At 39.2% G+C, this 20,773-nt stretch overlaps 1 protein-coding gene across 4 annotated transcripts in view; it reads left to right on the top strand.

Annotated features, from left to right (window-relative positions):
• The window catches only part of LOC109306142 (cohesin subunit SA-2-like), an 88,444-nt gene that overhangs the window by 7,022 nt on the left and 60,649 nt on the right, over window positions 1-20,773 (top strand). For all 4 annotated transcript variants that reach the window (XM_019529412.1, XM_019529413.1, XM_019529410.1 and 1 more), the window contains exons 2-10: window positions 3,475-3,559; window positions 4,746-4,892; window positions 6,237-6,333; window positions 8,331-8,407; window positions 15,590-15,661; window positions 16,549-16,753; window positions 17,406-17,557; window positions 18,823-18,896; window positions 19,520-19,643. In XM_019529412.1, the coding sequence (XP_019384957.1) occupies window positions 3,475-3,559; window positions 4,746-4,892; window positions 6,237-6,333; window positions 8,331-8,407; window positions 15,590-15,661; window positions 16,549-16,753; window positions 17,406-17,557; window positions 18,823-18,896; window positions 19,520-19,643 (1,033 nt within the window). The remainder of the gene's footprint in view (window positions 1-3,474; window positions 3,560-4,745; window positions 4,893-6,236; window positions 6,334-8,330; window positions 8,408-15,589; window positions 15,662-16,548; window positions 16,754-17,405; window positions 17,558-18,822; window positions 18,897-19,519; window positions 19,644-20,773) is intronic.

The following is a 20,773-nucleotide window of genomic DNA, read 5'->3' as shown; positions in this document are numbered from 1 at the left end:
ACTTGCTGTGAACAAGCCTCAGCTTAGCATGACTTTTCCAGATCTTACTATATAGTCTTTTAACAGACTTAAGGCAATTATTGGAGTGTTCATAACCTGTTGCGGAGAGGACTTCCACCAGTCGTCTCGGGAAAAGTATGACAACACTTGTGGACAGGGCTCCAACGAGCTGGACGCTGTGATGAACCTTGTACCATTGTTCAAATGTTATCCATACCCCCTCTGACTCGGTCTATTGCCTCCGCATTCCCTAACCCGGCAACTGAGTTGTAGCCAATTAAGTTTACGTAGGCCTCCCATAGTGGGACCGGGGAATGTATGGCCCAAGATGCCTAGTAAACTTACTCTTGCTTAGAGGTGTGTGTGGGGGGGTGGGGAGGGGAAGGAAAAGTCCTTTGTAAATCCAGATTAGAACTGGTCTGATAAATGCTGAGCTGGGTGTGTGGGTTGATCAGCATTTGGAACACTTCCCCATCATGCCGTGCTCCCCTGCTTTGCTGATCCCAGAATTCACTGCAGTCTCTGCTTCAGGTTTTCTGTTCTCCATCTCTCATGTAAATGAATGGTCATCTGATCCCATCTCAGATGCAAATGAGACCTAGGGCACTTGTTGCACTTTTGTCACCTTTATCTGGAGGGTTTTAGGTGTGTTTCTCGCTGCATCTTAATTAGTTTCTGTTTAGGTGGGGGGGCGATTCTTTGTGAGTCAGACAGTCTGTGTTCTGTGTCAGGTTCCCCAAAAACATGGAGCTGAAAGGTAACAGCCCCCACAGCCTGGGGGCATAACAAGCTGTGTGGGGCCCGCCTCCCTGTCTGCCGGGGCCCGCAGGAGGGGCATCGAAGCCCTGGACATGGCGGGAGGAGCGGTGGCCTGAGTAGGCAAGGATGCCTGTTCAGGCTGCTCAGTTAACCGGCATATTTTGTTATTCGGCATTCCCCATTCCTGAGGGGATGCTGGATAACAGAGCTTTTACTGTATATAGCTGTCTTCTAGCATTAACATTAACACTTTTGTTGCCCTAGGGAGTCAGGCCAACTCTCAGGATCTCAATATTGCGCTGTTAGACAGGAGGATGTGACACAATTGCACATATACAAACACACAAATCAATTAGGTGCATATGCACACACACTACCAGCTCAGGCACGTACACATCCAAATCAGCCTAGGCACATGCATACCTATCACCAATTCAAACACGTACACTATACACCCCAAAAGTTAGACACAGATCGCTAATACGTATATCATGCATGCAATGACATACATACACATACACACACAATACACCTACACATACACACAGGTTAAGTTTCTAACTTGGATGGTACAGTGTGTATGTGTGTACTTGGGGTGTCTGGGATACTTGGGGGAAGGTTCAGGTGAGAGAGATTTAAAATGTAGGGAGTGAAAGTTGCCAGAACCGGGGTTAGAACGGGTAGACTACAGAGAAGCTGGCTGAGGAACTGAGGCTTGGGTTTACTTAAGGTAGTCTGGGGCTGGGAACTGAGGCAGACAGCTGAGATTTTGGGGGGGGGGGGGGGGCAGCTAAGTGGTGGCAAGGAGGAGACAGCCAGGAAAGAAACTGAGGCAGAAACCTGGTTGCTCAGGGGAAAAGGAAAAGGCAGTAGGGAAAAGACAGTGGCAAAGAAACAGGGGCTTGGAGGCAGAGAGGAGCTCAGGACAGGTGTTAGAGGTGGCAGTGAGCCTGAAGCAGGAGAGGGAGAAATGAGACAGAAGTTAGAAGAGTGAGGAGCAGTGATTGGAGCAGGGCCAAACAATAGTAAAGCAAAACCCAACTTAGGGGTCCAAATAACAGTTTTATTAAACAGACAACACACTACACAGCCCCATGAAGTTCTTGGTACGCGCACGCTCACTCACAATGGCAGCAGGAGAAGGAGACTCAGTGGAAGGGCTGGAGTCCAGGTAGGGAAGAGAAGCAGAGTCCAAGTCCTTGGTTGAAGAGGGGGTGGGGAGTGATAGCTATCTGTCCAGGCTGGAAAGGGGTCCTTGTCCAGTAGGTGTTGTCCAGGGTGGGGGTCATTGGCAGGGCCTCTGGGTGGATAGGGGGTGTGGCATGGTGCTGGTCCAGATGGAGAGGGTGTCCCACTGGGTCTGTCTTCACTGCCCCTTTTTATAGGGGGACAGCTTGTGTGACATTAGTGACAGGAGACATGCCCAGGCAAGGGTCAGGTCCTTGCATACTGAGCATGTGTACTCCATGCAAGGATGTGCAGTTTCGGGTGTCTGTAATGGTGGGGTACAATGGTATAGTTGCTGGTTCTGCAGGGTCTTTTGTCTTTCAAATGCTGGGTTCTTATCTCTGTTCCTGCGTGAGGTCCGTGGTGTGGTTCCTGGATGAATCAATGTGGGGTGATGGCCTGGTCGTTACAGGCCTGCTACCATTGTATTTCAATCATTCCCAATCACTCTCATTCATCCGGGAACCAATTTACATGGAGGGGTACATGAATCATACAGTTGCAACGCAAGGGATGCCTGGGCAGAGGACACAAGATAGAGGCTTGACATACAAAATGGAAACTTGACATGACTTATATTAACTTAGACATATAGGCCTAAAACAGTAATCACACAATATAAAAACAGTACAAACATAATAACGATCACTTATAAAACAGTGGGTATCGATATCAAAATAGCAGGGAACTTATTTGCAAAGAGGGGAGAGAAAAATAAAACTTACTACCTAAAATAAAATGTTAAAACTTATCCTACATCTTAGCTTACTTATACTTATCTGCAGGGAATAGAGGGGGAGAGAAAAAGTCTGAAATGGTTGGGGAAGGGGAGGGAATGCATTTTAAAATAAATAAAAGAAAAACGGGGTTTTGCTACACTTGTATGGTCTGTAATTGATCTTTTCTCTCCAGACAGACCTCCAAATCAATAAAAACTTTGAACAATACAACCTTGTGCACCCTGAAATTACTTTCTTAGTCTTCAATTCTGCAAACACTTGAGCATCTTTTGAATTTTGCCACCACAGTTCAAAAATTTTAATGGTACTTTTCACACAAGAAAAATTAAAATTAAGTAGGTAGATGAAATTATTTCAGGATCTGAGAGCTATGCAGAATCAAAGTGTACAGCATTCGTTAACAGCCTGATTCTTCATCTGTTGCTTAGATAATGCAATCTCACGGGGCTCCGAAAGTAAAGTGAAGTGTGGTTTAACAAAGCTACTGCCTACTATCACCAGTAAAATGTATCTAGGCCTCAGGCATGCAACTGCTGCCACACCTTTACAGGAAGCCTTTATAGTTTATTGTACATGGGTACACTTTATTTTCCTCTGCAGTTTATATCTAAGTATTTAACTTTCTGTGCTCTCAAAAGGAATTTCTCTGTTGTAGTGATGTAGCAAATCTGGTCTTCAGATACAAATTAGCTAGTTTACAGGAGAGGTGTGGTATGCGCTTCAATACTGTTTGCTTATTATTCTGCAGAGAAAATTCTGTCCATGATGAAACTGTTCCTGAGTCCACTGTACAGAACGGCAGCTGTCTGAGAAATGGCAATCTGAAAACTCCAGTAAGTTTGTATTTTTATGTGTGTCTATATGTGTATACATACATGTCTGTCTGTTTATCTATCTACGTGTATCTATATATATCTATATATCTATGTGTAGCTATATGTGTATATATAAAATCTTTTACATCACATATGTGTATATATAAAATCTTTCAATGCGCATAATGGGCCAGATTTCATCCCACCACACCTTGTTCGAGTCTGGAAAATCCATTAATGGATGTATGTCTATAACACACTGCCCATTGCCCTCGTCTACCCAAGTAGCATCCCCTCGCGGTTTTTTGGTGATGCTAACTGTGCAGTAGCTCATTGTTCAGTAGCGTCATCATGTTTCGCGTCGTATCAAGTCAGCGTCTTGTGTAGATGTGGTCACTGTCATTTAACCCATAAAACTGATTCGTAAGGGACCTGAACCTGGTCAGCCTCCACAAGAGAAGGCTGAAGGGGGATCTAGTGGCCTGTTACAAACTAGTCAGAGGGGACCAGCAGGCATTGAGGGAGTGCCTGTTCCCCCGAGCACTACCAGGAGTGACTAGGAATAACAGTCACAAGCTGGCAGAAGGTAGATTCAGATTAGACATCAGGAGGCGCTACTTCACTGTCAGGGCAGCTAGGATATGGAACCAACTTCCAAGAGAAGTGGTGCAGGCTCCTACCCTGGGGGTCTTTAAGACAAGGCTAGATGAACACCTTGCTGGGGTCGTTTGACCCCAGTACTTTTTCCTGCCAAGGTAGGGGGTTGGACTTGATCTGCTCAGGTCCCTTCTGACCCTACAAACTATGAAACTATGAAACAAGAAAGCAGGGAGAGGAAGGTCTACTCACCTTTTTGTTAACTTTTCTTCAGGCATTCTCAGGGTGGACTAGAACCGCAGTTAGGTGCTCTAAGTTTACTGACACCCTGAATAAATGCCCTATAGACAGTGTATATAACCAGTCTGCCACTTAACCTTCCTGTTTATGCCAATGATTACAGAGGAAATTTTGAACTCGGCTGTGTTCTTCCTCTTCTCCTTCCTGTATTTTCTTACTCAATATTTCTTTGCCACTTGCACTTATTCACATGCATAATTGTTGTAAGAGGGTAGAACACCTACCTCCAGGCAGCATGTATGGCCATGTCTGTATGCCCATTAGCTGTCTTATGGTTACTCTGTCTTCTGCATGTGAATTGTTTCAGAGAGGAAAAAGGAAGGTCCAAGAGCAGTGTGAAAACATAAGAAGAAATTCTTCCAGTACCAGAAAAGCAAGCCAGCTGCAGAATGGCCAAGTGGTGGAAGCAGTTACGTTGTTTGAGGTGGTCAGTGTGGGCAAGCGTGCTATGCAGGTAACTCCAGTGTTGGGAACGGAATGGTTTAGACAAGTGATTTCATCTGGCCTATGGAGCTGAGATATTGGTGGTGTTTTGAATGCACCTGGGGGCAAGGCACTGGGGAGAGGCAGATTCCACGGCAGATTGTACACGTGACGAAGGTGGTGAGAAGCATCAGCGGCTAGGCTGGAAGACTGTCTTGGATTGAGTTGGATTATTTCAGCCTGTTTTAAAAGGTTGCTGATCTCTGTTCTAAGTAGATCTGCTGGGGAGGGAGAAGGGGGAAGCAGGAAGGGGAGATGGATGTAGATTTCTGTTGTTTAATTTTAGTAATTTTGGAATCTGTTGACTCCTGGCCTAATCTTTGTTACATTGCCAGCTGAAAAAATGTGGCATTTTTGCCAAGGTGCCTGCTAAATTTACACTTAAAGTTAGTATAATTAGAAGGGAAGGGATCTTTGGGAAAACTATCCAAAGAAAGATGCTTAAGGTCAGTCTTCTTAAGTAGTATTTTAGCACTTGAAAGGGGAGAGGGTTGATTTTTAAAAATCAAGTGGTTCATCAGTAGAAACTGCAAATGGTTTTAGGCTTTTGAAAATCAGGATACTAACTGAGCATTCTAATTTTGGCATCACTTTAGATATCTTGGCTCTTATCTCTCTGTTCCAATAATGTGATATTTGATAGCATTTTATAAAATATTTGATTTCCTGTTTTTCTGTTATAGTCAATAATTGTTTTCCATTACTAAAGAAAGCTATACAAAATCAGGGGAGTGGAAATCTACTTAAAAATATATTGGGCCCTAGACCTGGACCTTTCACCGTGTTTTGTGCTGATGGACCTGTGTACCCATGCAGAGCCTTGTTGACTTGAAAAGGGCTCCTTGGAGACCTTGGGTCTAGCCAGGTCAAGCACTTGCAGAAACAGGTCCTTTGTTTTACTATTTAATTTGCAGTAGATAGTACATGAACTAACTCTTGTTCATGTTCCCTCGCAGTCTTTTGCACAAATGGATTGCTGATGAGGACGGGCAAGTGAACTTCCCAGGATCATTGTTGATATTAATTATGTGGTTGTTCACAGTTTAAATGGCATCTTTCATTTAGAAGGAATTCTGGCTTTGAAGTGTGGGCAAAGCACCTGTGGGCCTTTTTGTTCTTTCTCTCTCAATCTTTCCTGCTCTTATTCCTAAAGAGAAGTACCACCATTATGTAAGATTTCACCCTATTCTTTCTGAAGTGGTTTACTGGAAAAAAATAAATGGAAATTTATTAATGTTAGATGCATTATATTATAGAATTCTTGAACCTGTGATTTTCAACCATCTATCATTGTTTTTTCTGTAACTTGTTTTAGTCTGTGGTAGATGACTGGGTTGAAGCATATAAACAAGATCGAGATGTGGCACTCCTGGATCTGATTAACTTCTTCATTCAATGTTCAGGCTGTCAAGGTAATTCTGTGTAGTGCTGGTATTTCCTTTGATTGGTCAGTAGCCGAGAGACTTATAAAATAGGCTTCTTGGGGCTGAAATGTACTGTTTAATAGATTGTTTACTCAAAATCTGGATTGTAATCTGCTCTAGGCAAATCAAATTTCCTACTCCTACTTGTTTTTTGAGCTGTGTAATTTAAGCTCTACCATAATTAGATGTGGACAAGCTCATCTAATGCTCTGTGCCATTACCCTATTACTAGTGTTCCGCGTTTTCAGTTTTTACTGAATTTCACCACTAAATGACCTGATACTTTTTTTTTTATTAAAGTTATTTGGTTTTTACTGATTTACACTTGTTTTTTAATTCACTCAATTTTATTTTTATGAAATACAAAACTGTCTATCGAGATGGGATTGCAGCACTGAAGCTGAAGCAATTGTTATATGTAAAACTCACTCCACACACAACATGGAGCCAGTCAGATTAAATGAGATTGAATTGTTAATATCGTGCCGCGATTGGCTCATGTGACATAAATAGGTGCTTAGTGCTTCCATTTAATGTGGGGCTGGATAAAAACATACACAGGAAAAAAAAAGTAAAAGATGGGTAGAAAGCACAAATCTCTATGTGGATATAGCTGTGAAAATCAGTATTCAGAAGTTTTCAAAAAGAGTAAAAGGGAGGTGAAGAGGATGCATTGCATTGCAAGTACTGTGGCATTGAAGTTAGTTCTCATGCCGACAGGATAAAAGAACATGTAGAAAGCAAGCAACACATTAAAATTAAAGCAGCATGTGATTAGGGATAAGCAAAAGTTGGACTTTATTTTTATTTTTTAAATCCTTGTCTATGGATACTATAGGGAGTTACGACAGTAGGATGATGGTACTTCTGTTGCGTACAACTATTTCTTGCTGTAATACAAATGTAGAAACTGTTTAAACATATGTATGAATTGTCAGCATACTAAAAAGTAAAGATGTATACATTTATTGTTGTTATTTTCCCCGATTTAAACCGTTTTTCCCCTTTTCTTCCTTTTATCGTTGATTTCAACTCAGTTTGTATGTTTGGAAGATAAATGCCGAAAAATTCCCAGAATTTTTTTTGGAAAGTAAAACCTGAAAATCCGTAACACTGCCTGTTACTTAGAATAATGATTTTCATATGGGCTGAGATAAAAATTTGTAATGGGGTAGCTCTTGGAGTACTATTTTACATTCACTGAGTACCTTTCATTTGAAAATAAAGTACATATGCTCCCAAATAGAGACTCACTTTTCAGTGGCTGGAGGAATAATAGCTCTTGCTTCCTTCCAGCTACTTCCTGCAAGTTGACTGTATGTAATTGTTTCCAAAACAAGCATATAGAAAACAGTAGTGACTTGAAGCTTCAGAATGGCAGATAGGGAGTGAAGAGGAAGACATTGTCCCATTGAAACTGGTAGGGGTAGGAGGCAGGTAGAATGTAACTTCTGCACTTGAGATGTCTCTAGCACTCTGGCACTGACACTGCTGCCACGAGTCAGTGGGCAAGAGTTTGCTCTCCACACTTCATCTGAAATCCAGCACCTTCTCCAGCACCATGTTTCCTAGCATTAAGTTACTGCAAAGGAGACAGTGTCAGGCAATGAAGCAGCGTGATTGATTTCTTCAGCATTTCCCTAGCAATTTTGATTTCAAGTACTGAACTGTCTGCAGTGTGCTTAGTTTCTGAAAAGGTAGGGCTTGAGTGCAGGATAGATAAGTCTATTTTTCCTTATCCTTTTGGATAGAAAAATAGATGGTAGAATCTGTGAATGTGAATGATGAGGCAGTAATATCTACTGCTGTAGATCTGTTGACCTGTGCCAATGCGAAAACAGGTACAAGAGTTTGAGTTACCCTTTTGGTGCTTGTGATTTAAACTGAGGTCACTACAGTAAGAACTGGGTAGTTTTTATAATATTATGTGTTGCTGTAGATTTAAGTGTTGTTTTAATTTCCATTTTTGATTTTTGCCACTCTAGGAATGGTGACAGCTGAGATGTTCCAAAGTTTACCCAAGAGTGATGTAATACAGAAAATGACAGAGACCTTTGATGAGGTAGTCAACAAGAAACTGATTTCATAAGGCTCATTAAAATGACCAATAAGTTTTATTTAACGTGCAAATTAGATGGTGTTGTTTTACTCGATATGTCTTCCATTAATGTCTGTATTCACTCGCTCTTTAAAAATATGATCATGTCCCCTAAGGGAAAAGCTTTCTGAACTCCTAAAATGAAAACCAGCATTATATTGGGAGCAAAATACTGGAATGTGTTCTTGTTTCTGAAACGGGTAGTGGCAGAGTGGTTAAAGTATCTTGTTGTAGCTCTAGGAGTACAAGTTTGATCCTGCCTCTAGGCTTCTTTTCAGAAGCTGTGCTAATTGACCCACTTGTTGTTTGGGCTGTTGAACCAAAGAGGATGGGTATGTTGTGTATCTTAACTGTGCTTGCTTACAAGCAGGGATCCTGGTTTTCTCTGATTTTAAAAAATTCCCAATTTTCGGGTTAAATAAAGTAACCGAAAGTCCACGTTTTTCCGTGATCAAAATGAAACACCACTATTTATGCATCTAAGTATTACACTCGTTCCATTTTAATCACAGAAAAATGTGGATTTTGGGTTACTTTTTTTAACCTGAAAACTGGGAAAAAAATTTTATCGGAAAACCAGGATCCCTGCTTATCAGGTTACTGTACTCAGGTGAGCCTTGGAAACTAAAATTAAAATGTGAAGAATGTTATGGAGGCTGCAACTCTGCCTGGCAGTCTTACCAGTTCTTGCATTTAGCTACTTTTCCCAGTAAAAGCAAGCTAGCAACAAAATGTTTTTCCATTTTATTGTCTATGGAGCGATAAATATATTTATCTTTGGTATGTGGTTGGTAAGTGCCCTTTGAAAATACTGAAAATAGTTTAATATTGAGCTGCTAACAAAAGTTACAGTCAGCTGGTACTCTTTTCAGGGTGGATAAAATTTGATTTATTTAAAAAAAAAATTAAAAAATAGATTTTTTAATTTGTCAGAATTTTTTTTTACTTTTTAAATTTAAATTATAACATTATAAGTGTTCCTTTTAAACATAAGCCAGCTTAAAATGAAATTTTAAGACAGCATAGGCTAAGGTACAAATTTATTATGATTTTAATATTATAAAAGACTTTGTCTGTCTGTTTGTCTGTCTGTAATATTGGATTCACACTCTGATGGGTTGTCTGAAACGACCAATCAGAGTGCTCCAAGAGCGTTCTGGACAGGAGGTGGCGGCGGTGGCTCAGCAGCAGAGTGCCATAATGACAGCAGGGACAGAGTGGCTGGAGCGGGGGAAAAGGCCAGAGCTGCTGGCTTTGCCTCCCCCATCCCCCCCGGCCCTGGTCCTTGCAGGTGGTGGTGACAGAGCAGGGGAGCGAGTGGTGGCAGAGTACTGGCCGAGGGGGGCAGAGTGGATGGTGAAGCAAGCTCTCCCTCCTCACCTTTAAGGGAACTTTTGGCAGCATGGGGTGGTCATTCCTGACAGGCAATTGTCTAGTCTATTAAAATAATTTAAAGAAAATAATACGTTGAGTCCGTGAGCCACTACTAAAAACTCAAATTAATGGCAGATTTTCTTCTATATAAGGATGAGGGAAAACATCTAACTTTTGAGGTCAAGCTTAAAAAATATGACACTATTTCATGTATTGGGGGTTTTACGTTGCAAGGCTTGTTGGTGGTATAGTACTGAATGCAAAAGATCAGCAAAGTCCTCACTGATCCTAATGCTGGATCCTAGTGTTGGAACCTAATGCTGAAAATGTAGCCAAGATGGAAGTAATTTAGAAGAGGATAATGAAGCAAACCTGAAACTTATACCGTATGGCTGCTGTGCTCCTATGATGCTTCTTTTAGCCAAAGATTTAAGAACTCCAAGAACAAAGGAAAATGTTGAAATTGAAAAATGCTTCCCTAACAACCTGTTTGCTTCAGCTTCACTGAACAGATCTGGGAGATCTAAGCTAATTCTCCACCAAGATGTATGATAGAATTCAGTGGTTGACTGCTTTGAGCTTTTTATTAAGAACTGGCCTATTCTGATGACCACACGTGCAGAAAATCAAGACAAAATTGATAGACAGGTCATGGCTAAAGTAGTCAACATGGGACTAAAGAGAAATGTAGATGATATGCCAAATACATTGAAATGAACCATTCAGGCAGTATATGTTTGCTGAGGATGTTTTGAAGAGAGTTACAGCATTGAACTGGTAGAAGTCACTAACAAAGCACCTGGAACTAGAGTTTGTTGAAGGGCTAGACCAGCTTTTTTCAGTTGCAGCCTCTTCTGCGGATGCTGAATGGGTATGTCTTTATTTAGACTGTTTCATTCAAAGCTGAGAAACTTAACTGGGAGCTCAAAAAGCAGGAACGCTTGTTTTTTCTCTTCTAGCCTGTGGAAAAAAAGGGGGAGGAGGATAAGGTTGACAAGTTCTGAAAATTTGAAAGAAAAAAATGGCTCTCTTATTTTAAAGAGACTTAAGCAAATAGGAACTTAAGCTCAAATTACTTTTACCTAGGCATTTTGGAAATTTACCCCAGAGTATTAAATAATTAGTTTAATTAATTAACCAGAGTTTATACTTCTAATACCATAACAGTAAATACTAGTGTTTAATACATTAGTTAGTTGTTAATGTGTGCCATGTTTTGATTAATAAAAAAAGTTTCTGTGTCCAAAACATTAAAGTTATGCTTATGAAATTTGAAATGCTGGTTTTGCATGTTTAATTAAATTCAACTTGCCATCTTAAAGCAACTTAATACAAATACGAGCAACTAATACAAATACGAGCAAAATTTAGTTATATAGTGAATAAGAAATATATTTTTCACTGTTTTATAGTATACTAAAATGTAGGATTTCTAAAAATCCAAATATGTTAAGCTTTATAATTAAATATGTATATATTAAAAATATTACAAGCTATCTACAATAAAGGCTCTGTTATCCGGCATCCATGGGGAATAGGGGCTGCCGGTTAATCAAATATGCTGGTTATCTAAGCGCTATACTTCTCTGCAGCCCAGCAGGTTGGAGGCGTCTTTGACTGTTTGGGCCACTACCCCTCCTGCTGTGTCCAGCGCACCAGGACTTTCACTCCCTGGCGTCAGTGTGCTGGGGGACAGGGAGAGGGGCCCCATGCAGGTTGCTTTGCCGTGGTCTGTGGTCCACAAGGAAGAAGTGGGACTTGGCTTGTGGCGGCAAAACTGGACATGCCACAGTGGGACAGCTGCTGGTTAATAGAGCATTCTGAATGGTAAATGCTGGATAACATAGCTTTTACTGTATATTTAAAAAAATTAACAAACAATGTATAGACTTCTGTTGTTTTTTAGAGAGAGGTTTATTTTCATTGGTTGACACAACAATTGAAATGTTAATAATACAACTAAGTACACTTTTATATAATTTTGTGTGTGTTTGTGTATGTAGGAAATGTACCAAATCAACTGTAAAAACTAGTTTTAAATCAACATGCTTTAATTGTTGCATCAACTAATGAAAATAAACTTTTCTGTAAAAAACCAACAAAAATACAATGGGAAACTTGATTAAAAAATGAATGATTTAAATTAGGCCTTTGGGTTGCTGATTTAAATCAGTGATATAAATCAACTTGATGTAAATCAATCCACCCTGACTTTCTCATGTTGTTGATTATTTGAGTTTTATATAACCTTCTTTGACGTGGTAACACTAAAAATGATAATACATTCATGATATCAAAATATTAAGTGATAATGATTTATGACATCTTACTAAAGTTCATTATCTTTAAAACTCCTGGCTGCCTCTCATTTATGTTGTCAGGCAAGGTTCTTTGGGTAGATGTGATATCATTATTATACCAGTAAATAGTTGGAAAAACATGTTTGCACCCTTTGTCAGGCCTAGGGAGACTCTGTTGTGTGTGGTCCAAGGTACAAAAGAAGCTAATTTACAACAAGCATGTCTGTGAAAATGCAAATGAATGGAAGTTAGGAAGATGATGGGAAGGGAGGGAAATGTGCTAAGGCATGCAAGTGGCCAGCTGGAGGCAGGTTACCTGTGGTATCAGATGTCAGATAGGTTCTAATGTGTAATAAATCCAATGTCTGTATTAAGTCCATGATTTTTTGTATCCAGTAGATTTATGAAGTGAAGTTTGTAGGCTCTTCTGTTAAAGGTGTTTTGTAAGTTCCCTTTGAGGATTAGAACTGAGAGATCAGAGAGGGGGTGATTGTCTTGTGAGAAGTGTGCCCCCACAGCTATTTGGATATTTTTGTCTTTGATGGATTTTTGGTGCTCGTTCATTCTGGTGCACAGTTGTTGTTTGGTTCCTCCTACATATTTTCCATCATGGCATTTGATGCCCTGAACGAGTTATAGTACATTTCTGGAGATCCAGGAATGGTGATGGCACTGTTGTGGGATGTAGTTGTGGTGGGGGGTGTTGGGGATATGTTGGGAGCTTGGCTGTAGCACTTATGATAGTGGTAGGCATTATCAAGGTGCAAGGAAGCGGTTAGTGTTGCCATCCTCCTCAGGTATATTGTTGCTTTGGAACCCTTTTCTTCTGGCCTGAGAAGGAGTTCTCTTAGAGGCTGAATACTGTGTCCTCTTAATAAAATAATAAATCAAACTTATATTTTCTGATGTGGGTTCTACAAGTGGAACATTTTTTGCTTGAAAATATATTTCATTAGTACTTGCACCAGATATTCCTCAAGCCCTTTGCTCAAGCCCTTACCTTTCTTGTAAGGTACCAGTAAATGGAAGAATCTGACTTTTTCAACCCGGACTTTAACTTTCCTAGAGTTCATACTCTTTTAATTCGTAATATCAAATTATTAATGAATACTTTTATTAATTTATAATTATAATAATCATTGTGGGTAGTCCTTAATTTACTTGTATTTAAGTAGCCCTATTGAAAGGCATGAATCCAAAGTGACAGTTCTGGTCAGTTCATTATGTCAATGAAATCAGACATGTTGGGCAGGTGCTGGCAGGGTCAGGGCTACCAACTTGTTGAGGTGCTGCATTGCAACTTAACTTTTTCAAATTGACCATGATTGTATTATTTAAGATCCAAAAGAGAAGTGTTTTTCAGCACAATTCTAAATACTTCAGTCATTGACTTTTTTTTCTTATTTCAGGAATGTGGATTCCACATTAGCGTTCTGAAATACTATTTTTTTGCTCTTGTTCTAATAAGAGAATAATTCCTAAAGAACCTTTAAATTACTTGTGCTGCCTGACGTTTTTAGCAACTTCATCCAGCATTTTGACTCATTTTGTACTCATATGTTAAGACTTGTTTTAAGTCATCATTTCTGCAGCTGGAATTATGTCTGAAGTGGCTCACTGTGTTTTTGCTGCCTTTAACTGGCTGGAAAAACCGCTTGAAGAACAAACTGATTCCTAATTAAGCTGAAGAACATTGAGCGATTTGTTGAGGGGAGAATTCCAGAACAATTATAATAGTCATTTGTACCACTGAGCATTGTTGACTCGACTGTAAGCTTGGCAAAAAATAGTTAAATCTGCTAATCAAAACAATTCAGGAGTAATGGAAGTACAAAACTCTAGTAATATGGAGGTCCCTAGCACTTGCTGATGTATAGTAGTTTTGTTCGAGAGACTGGGTTTTTTTTTGAGGCTGCAAGGAAATATTTATGGAATTAAGAAACAAAACAAATCTTTACAGCTGTGAACACTTGACCTGATCCTCCATTACTGTGCAGATAAAATGCTTACTGAAAGCTGTATAGACAAGATATAAGATTAGCTTTTATAGTAATATGCCTGGACTTCATTGGAAGAAATTAAGCTTTAGGTAAAGTAGATATGTTTGAGACATCAGCGTGGGTCACGTTTTTCGTCGGTTGAGGTAAAAATTAAAGCATGTTGATTTACAACTAAATACAGTTTTTATACATGTACACATTTTATATTGTGTGTGTGTGTGTGTAAATTACTGTTTGTGTACGTAGGAAATGTACCAAATCTACTTTAAAAATGGTATTTAGTTTTAAATCAACATGCTTTAATTGTTATATTAACCAAATGAAAATAAACTTCTTTAAAAAAACAACAACAAAAATACAGTGGAAAAGTTGATTTAAAAAAAAACTCCCAAAAGAATGATTTAATTCAGGCTTTTGGCTTGCTGATTTCAATCCATGATTTAAACCAATTTGATTTAAATCAGTCCACCCAGACTTTTGTCCTCATTGTATGTCTTCTCTTTCTTTTTATAACATCTCCTTTCTTGCAATAGCTCTTTGTCCTCTTGTTAACTGTATTTCCCACCCCCCTTACTGGTAAAGTGGATAACACTGACCTTTTAAAGTAAAACCAAATGGTAGTGGAAACACTCCATCAGGGAGATTAATGAGGACCTGGGGAGTTCACACTTCTAAACTATTGTCTTGAATAAATAACTGTGGATTTAGTGAATTGAACCAAATGGCACTTGATTTGCCTTTGTAAGATTTTAATTGCAAAAGCACAAACTTAACTTTATTTTTACACGCAAATTTAGATTTTGTGCAGTCTTTGTATTATACTGTGGCAAAGTCCTATATTTTGTAGACCTCAGGTTTGAGATCCTTTTTCTTGGTTTACTTGCAGATATAATTTGGCTAAATCTTCAAGAGTGGGATTTAGAAAGGTTGCTGATTTGCCAGAGGGATTACTTAGTCATGACTGGAGATTCTGAAATATGGCTAGCACATATAAACATATCTGTACTCCTGTGAATTGGGATTTTCCTGGTGGTTTCTTTCTTTCTTTCTTTTTTTTTTACTGTGCTAAGTTAGATGGTTGGTATCTAATAAGTATTTAGACAACTGGGGAAAAGTTCTGTATCTTTCTCTTTAGAGTATAGAGGATTGTACTCTGCATGTTTTGGCTGACAAAGTTTATGCAAAGCTTGCCATAATTGGAGTGACGATTTTTAAATAAAAACCCATTGAACTTGTATTGAAGCATGTGATAGTTGTAGCTAAAACCAAACCAAGTGGAAAAAGATAAGATATTACTGAGTGTGCTGTGATATGCAGGGGTGTATAATAAATACAAACTCAAGTTTAAATGGCATTTTAAACCTTGGCATACAATGTGCATTGTGTGTGTATTTTTTTAAGCATTTAAAATCTTTCAAAATGACTTCTGTGCTTCATCAAAAGTCCTTACAATGATGTCTCTCACAATATAGGAAACAGGGTTGCAGTACAAGAAATTCATGGCATATCCTTGGATTCTGACGGTTACTTGGCCAGTGGACATGGTAAAACAAGACCTTTTACTCAAATTTCCTTTTAACTCTTTGAGTACCAGTGCAACTTCAAAGTAGCTTTAGATGAATGCTCTTGATTTTAAGCGTGACCACAAGGTGCACCCAGGGGCTTCAGAAGAAATTGAAAAAGCTCAGCATCTTCATTCAGCCTTTTATCAGATAGTAAATGTATGACATTTCTGCATTGGTTTTTTTTTTAATTGGCTGTATTGAAATCCAAGACCAGTACCCAAGTGTGGTTTTTTTTTTCTCTCTCTCTCTTTCCAGCTGGTTTTAATTTGTTTGTTACCTCTCCCTCTCACTTCTTGCCCACAAATACCTCAAAAACAATTCTTCTAGATTTACATTACCACTGCAGAGTAACTGAATACCCCATACTCAGCAACAATTCTATCCAAATGGAACATGATCTCTACCATTTATGTCTTTTTTCTATTGACTGTAGTTGTTGTGTCTCCAGGAGAGATGCCGTGGTTATTCCACAAAGGGCTGCAAATCCTCTTACGCCACTAGTTATGCACAACATAATTTACACTTCTTCTGTGGTAGGGATCTGTAACAGATTGGTTCTTAAGGTGTTTTATCCTTACTGTCACTCTTTACTGCAGTCACCTCTGTGAATTTGGGAGTCAGAGGTGTTTTCTAAAATGGTGAGGTTACAGCCCCATGAGGGCTTTAAAGGTTAACATGGTCTCCTTCATGAAGCAGGAGAACTTCTGCCTGAACTGATGAGAAACTATAACAAAAACTGAAATGGGACAGTCCTTTTACAGATGCAAATGGAGAGAAATTCAAGCAGCAAATAGGCTGGCCATTTCAAAATAAATGTGTTTTTTTTATACTTCTTCTCTTTTCCCCTACCCTTCCTTTCCCTGTAGGACAATGAAGACTATCCCCTTATCAAGCCAGGACCCTACTGGAAGAAGTTCAAAGCCAATTTCTGCGAGTTCACTGCAGTGCTGATCCAGCAGTGCCAGTGCAGCATCCTTTATGATAGTTACCTAATGGATACAGTCATCTCGCTGCTCACAGGGCTAGCAGACTCAATGGTCAGAGCATTTAGGCACACCAGCACTTTAGCAGGTAAACATACCTCCCATTGCTGCCACTAGAGTTTTAATGATTAACGTGGTAAAAGAAACAAAGTGATCAAAAGTTAAAGGACTGTCAGCTTTGTAAGGCAGAGATTGTCTTTCTTTGTGTCTTGACAGTACCTAGCATGTTATAGTTATGTCTGTAATATAAATAACTCACTTCAGCATGTATCGGACAGAAATGTAGATGTGGTAGGGTTAGACTTCAGGCTTTAGGTAAAGCAGATGTGTTGAAGACTTCAGCACCCCAAAATTCTGTTTTGTGAAAGGAACTAGAAATACAGATTGTTTGCACAGTGGATAAGGTGCATTTTATTATTTAGCAACATCTCTTGTAACTGTTGAGATAATAAATGTGTAAGTTGTCATTGCCTTTCATATTTAGTGTTCTTTCTCTAGTTCTCCTTTCCTCCAAAAATTAATATGAAAGGGAATATCTTATTTTCTATTTTTTTGCTTATTAGAATGTCTTACTAAAATTGTCATTTAGGAGGAAATCCTCTGATACAAATAGTTTTTTTAATTTAGCAGGAATAGTGTTAATCTGATTTTTAAATGCTTTTTGGCAAAAAGGTGACTCTTATGTGGCATATTATTTTATATATATGAGTTTTATTTGCTTGGCTTCTCTTCCGTTTCAGCTTTGAAGCTTCTGACAGCTCTTGTAAGAGTACGTCTGAATCTTGATGTCAGTAAACATAATACGCAAAGGCTGTATGAGGTGGAGAAGAATAGGATTACTGGCAAGAGGACCAACTGCAGGTTGGATCAGCTAGAGAGAAAAAGGAAAGAGGTTGGCTTACTTTTTTAGTTGGGGAACTGGGTGAAGATGTAAGAATAGAGGTGGCTGGTGGCTTACTCAGGGATGATGTAATTTTTTGAGCTGTACGGAGGTGATACTTCCTAAGCATCCTCAGTGGTGTGCTGTTAAGGTTTTGTTTTAATGGGCTCAGAACTGTGGTAATGCATTCAAACAGAAATGTTTGAGGCAAATACTTGAGCTATGTACTATTCTTTGAGATTTCTGTTCTGGTACTTGTCTCTTTAAATTGGATATGATGGGTCCATGAACTGTCTTTTTTTGTACATGGTTCTGTTTGCAGTAGCAGTTTTGACATATGCATGTGTGCAAAACGGAGTTCCCACAAACTGTAAATGGAACTGTAGATCTTTTGCTCAAGTCTTACTTTGGACTTTGTCCAAGTGAAAGCTGAATGAAAATGCATGAAGGATTGTGGGATTTATCGTTTTATGATCAAAGGATTCTTAAAATGCCATGTGATTCCAGTTTAAAGTAAGGGTCATGTGTCTGCTGCTACCCAGCCTCCATTTCCTTCCCTGTTACTTTCCCAACACCCTTTCACCACACAAACTCATTATCTTCTGAGGGCTGAGGTAGGTTTATACTATACAAACATGAACCCAGTCTTTACCCCACTGAGCTCACATTGAAATGAGTCTTTTGAACTGCCTTGTGGGTATGGCTGTTCTGTAAGAAGTAGTAGCTTCTGTAGTGAAAGGTGGCTGGCTGGGGGGAAATGCAGCTCACGGCTATTCTGAGCTTCATGATCGTGGTCGCTTGAGCCAACAAAGAAAGAAATGGCATCTTTTTATTGCACAGAATTGATAGGTTTTTACCAAATTATCTTTTTCAGGGCTTGGTGAAAATGCAGTTGTCCATTTCCTAGCTTACGTATCCCCTGCCATCAGTCCAGATTCATTAATAGACTCTATAAACTGGCCATATAATGGGGTGTACCACTCCTTCCATGTATTACAAGGACAGGACTTCTCTTTCTACCAGACATCTTGTGTGAGATATCTTTGTTTCTGGATTGTAGGTGGTACCCACTGACCTTTCATTTTGATGTAGCAATACAAAGGCAAAACACTGGTGTACTTGGGGTGCACTCCTATTTACTTGTGGCACCAATTTAAAATAAATATCGGGGATTTGCACCAGTGTAATGATATCAGAGGGGTGCAGATTTTCCCTAGTATGAAAGGGATTTCTGGAGTCCCTACTCAGAGAACATTCCATTCTTTTTTGTGTTTCAGTGTGAGCAGAAACCCCTGGAAATACAGAATATGATGAACGCAATTTTCAAAGGGACATTTTTACAACGTTATCGGTAAGAATAATAATAGTACCCAAAGACCCTCCACTCCTACCATACAAATGCTAGATGCTAAGCTAATGCATAGGAAGATACTCTTCTTTTCCTGAAGCTTAAAATTCAGCTCAGCTTTCAGGAACAAAAGGTATAAAAATGAATCTGTAAAGCATATGTACACACCTTAAGGGCATCTTTTATATATTGTTTAGCTGCTAAGTCCAGCATAAATCCAAGGGGCAGTTAGAGTTCCAAACAAAGCATTTAAGACTGAATTGTTTGAACAAACTGATTTTGGTTAAGAAAATGTCCTTGATATGTATTGTCATTCACACTGCTTTTCTTTTCTTCCTCCTGGCAAGACAGCAGTAAGTTTTATAGCTGAAACATCTTCCCAGCTTCAAAATAATTGTAATGAGAAACTTAGAGATAAAAGCAGGTCCTTTAAGTAATAGCAGATTCTCTGTGGGGTATATAGATTAAAGACATAGTTTACACATTAATATATGGATACATGAAATGCTACAAGTAGGAGTTCTGAATATTTACAACTTGTGGTTTTTGTACTGGGGAAAAATAATTAAATTGATACTTTTGGGCATTTATGAATTGGTTTACAATACACTTGTATGATTTTACAGTGATGTGATTCCTGAGATCCGGGCTATTTGCATTGAAGAAATTGGTAGCTGGATGAAAATGTACCCTGATACATTCTTAAATGATAGTTACTTGAAATATATTGGATGGATGCTTTATGATAAGGTGAGGTTTTATTCTTCTTTCTATATTCTAACTGAAAAGTTACTTTTTTTGAGACGAGCCTCAAAGTTTATATAAATAAATGCTTCCTTCTCCAACTTCACATTTTTTTTCTTCGCTAAATAATGGAGATCATTTACATTTCTCAGCCTTGACCACTAAGTTTTGTGATAAATGTTTAATAGTAATCCATGGTTTGTATGTATAGCTGTGTGTGTGTGTGTGTGCTAGTTTTAGAGAACATTTCAATTACAAATAAAGACCTGAAACATTTTTAGAAATATGTAGTTGTTGCTATCATTTGCTTCTTGCAGTAAGTACCATGTTTATTTGAACACAAGACAAGTTTTTCCCCCCAATTGGCACTGCTCAGTATGTGTGTGTAGTCCAGATACTTCCCACTAATTAGCCCCCACTCAACTGGAACTAGGTGTTCTTGTCATAATTCCTGGGATTCTGCAAAACTTTGCATGCAGATGAGGTGCAGGGCAACCTGGCCCTGCTTTACCTCATGTAGGCCAGGGCCATACTAATCACATGTAACAGGTTGAGAGAGGGGGCAACAGAGAGATTCTAGGTAAACTGTTTGAGGCCCTGTTTGATATTTTCAGACATTTAAGGCTGGTGAAGAAACAGGGATCATTGAAAAAGGGAAAGAAAGGCATAGCTCAGCAGTGGGAGTGAAGAAGCAATAAAAATATATGCAGTGCTGTGGCCTACTAGGACTTGAAAGAGTGCGCGGTGAGGGGGACTACACATAAAGGGCACTACCTTATGTCTTATTCAAATGGGCTGCACTAACACATCCTTGTGGCAGATTCTCATTTGCATGTTTCTCCAATTTGGACCATTTTTTTTGTAGTTATGTTCAGTGGGTACCTCTACATGTGCACTTTACTGTAGAGAAGACTAATTGGCTCCGCAGTAAAGTGTCACAGTCTATATGTGTGCTGGTATTATGGCACAGTACATTAACTCTGCCATAAATAGTACTGTCAGAGGTAGTACTATCTTATGGTGGGGCTATTTACTACACTGAAATGTACATATAGACTGAAATGCATACGTAGACTGTGACGGGGTCACTGGGGCATGAGGGAGCTAAAGTCTGTGGACTGCCTGTCAGCTTGTGC

Source organism: Crocodylus porosus, unplaced genomic scaffold (assembly GCF_001723895.1).
Source record: "Crocodylus porosus isolate Cpor-Errol unplaced genomic scaffold, CroPor_comp1, whole genome shotgun sequence".
Lineage (NCBI taxonomy): Eukaryota > Metazoa > Chordata > Crocodylia > Crocodylidae > Crocodylus > Crocodylus porosus.
Note: the sequence above shows the minus strand (reverse complement) of the source record. Positions and strands in the feature narration are given on the sequence as shown.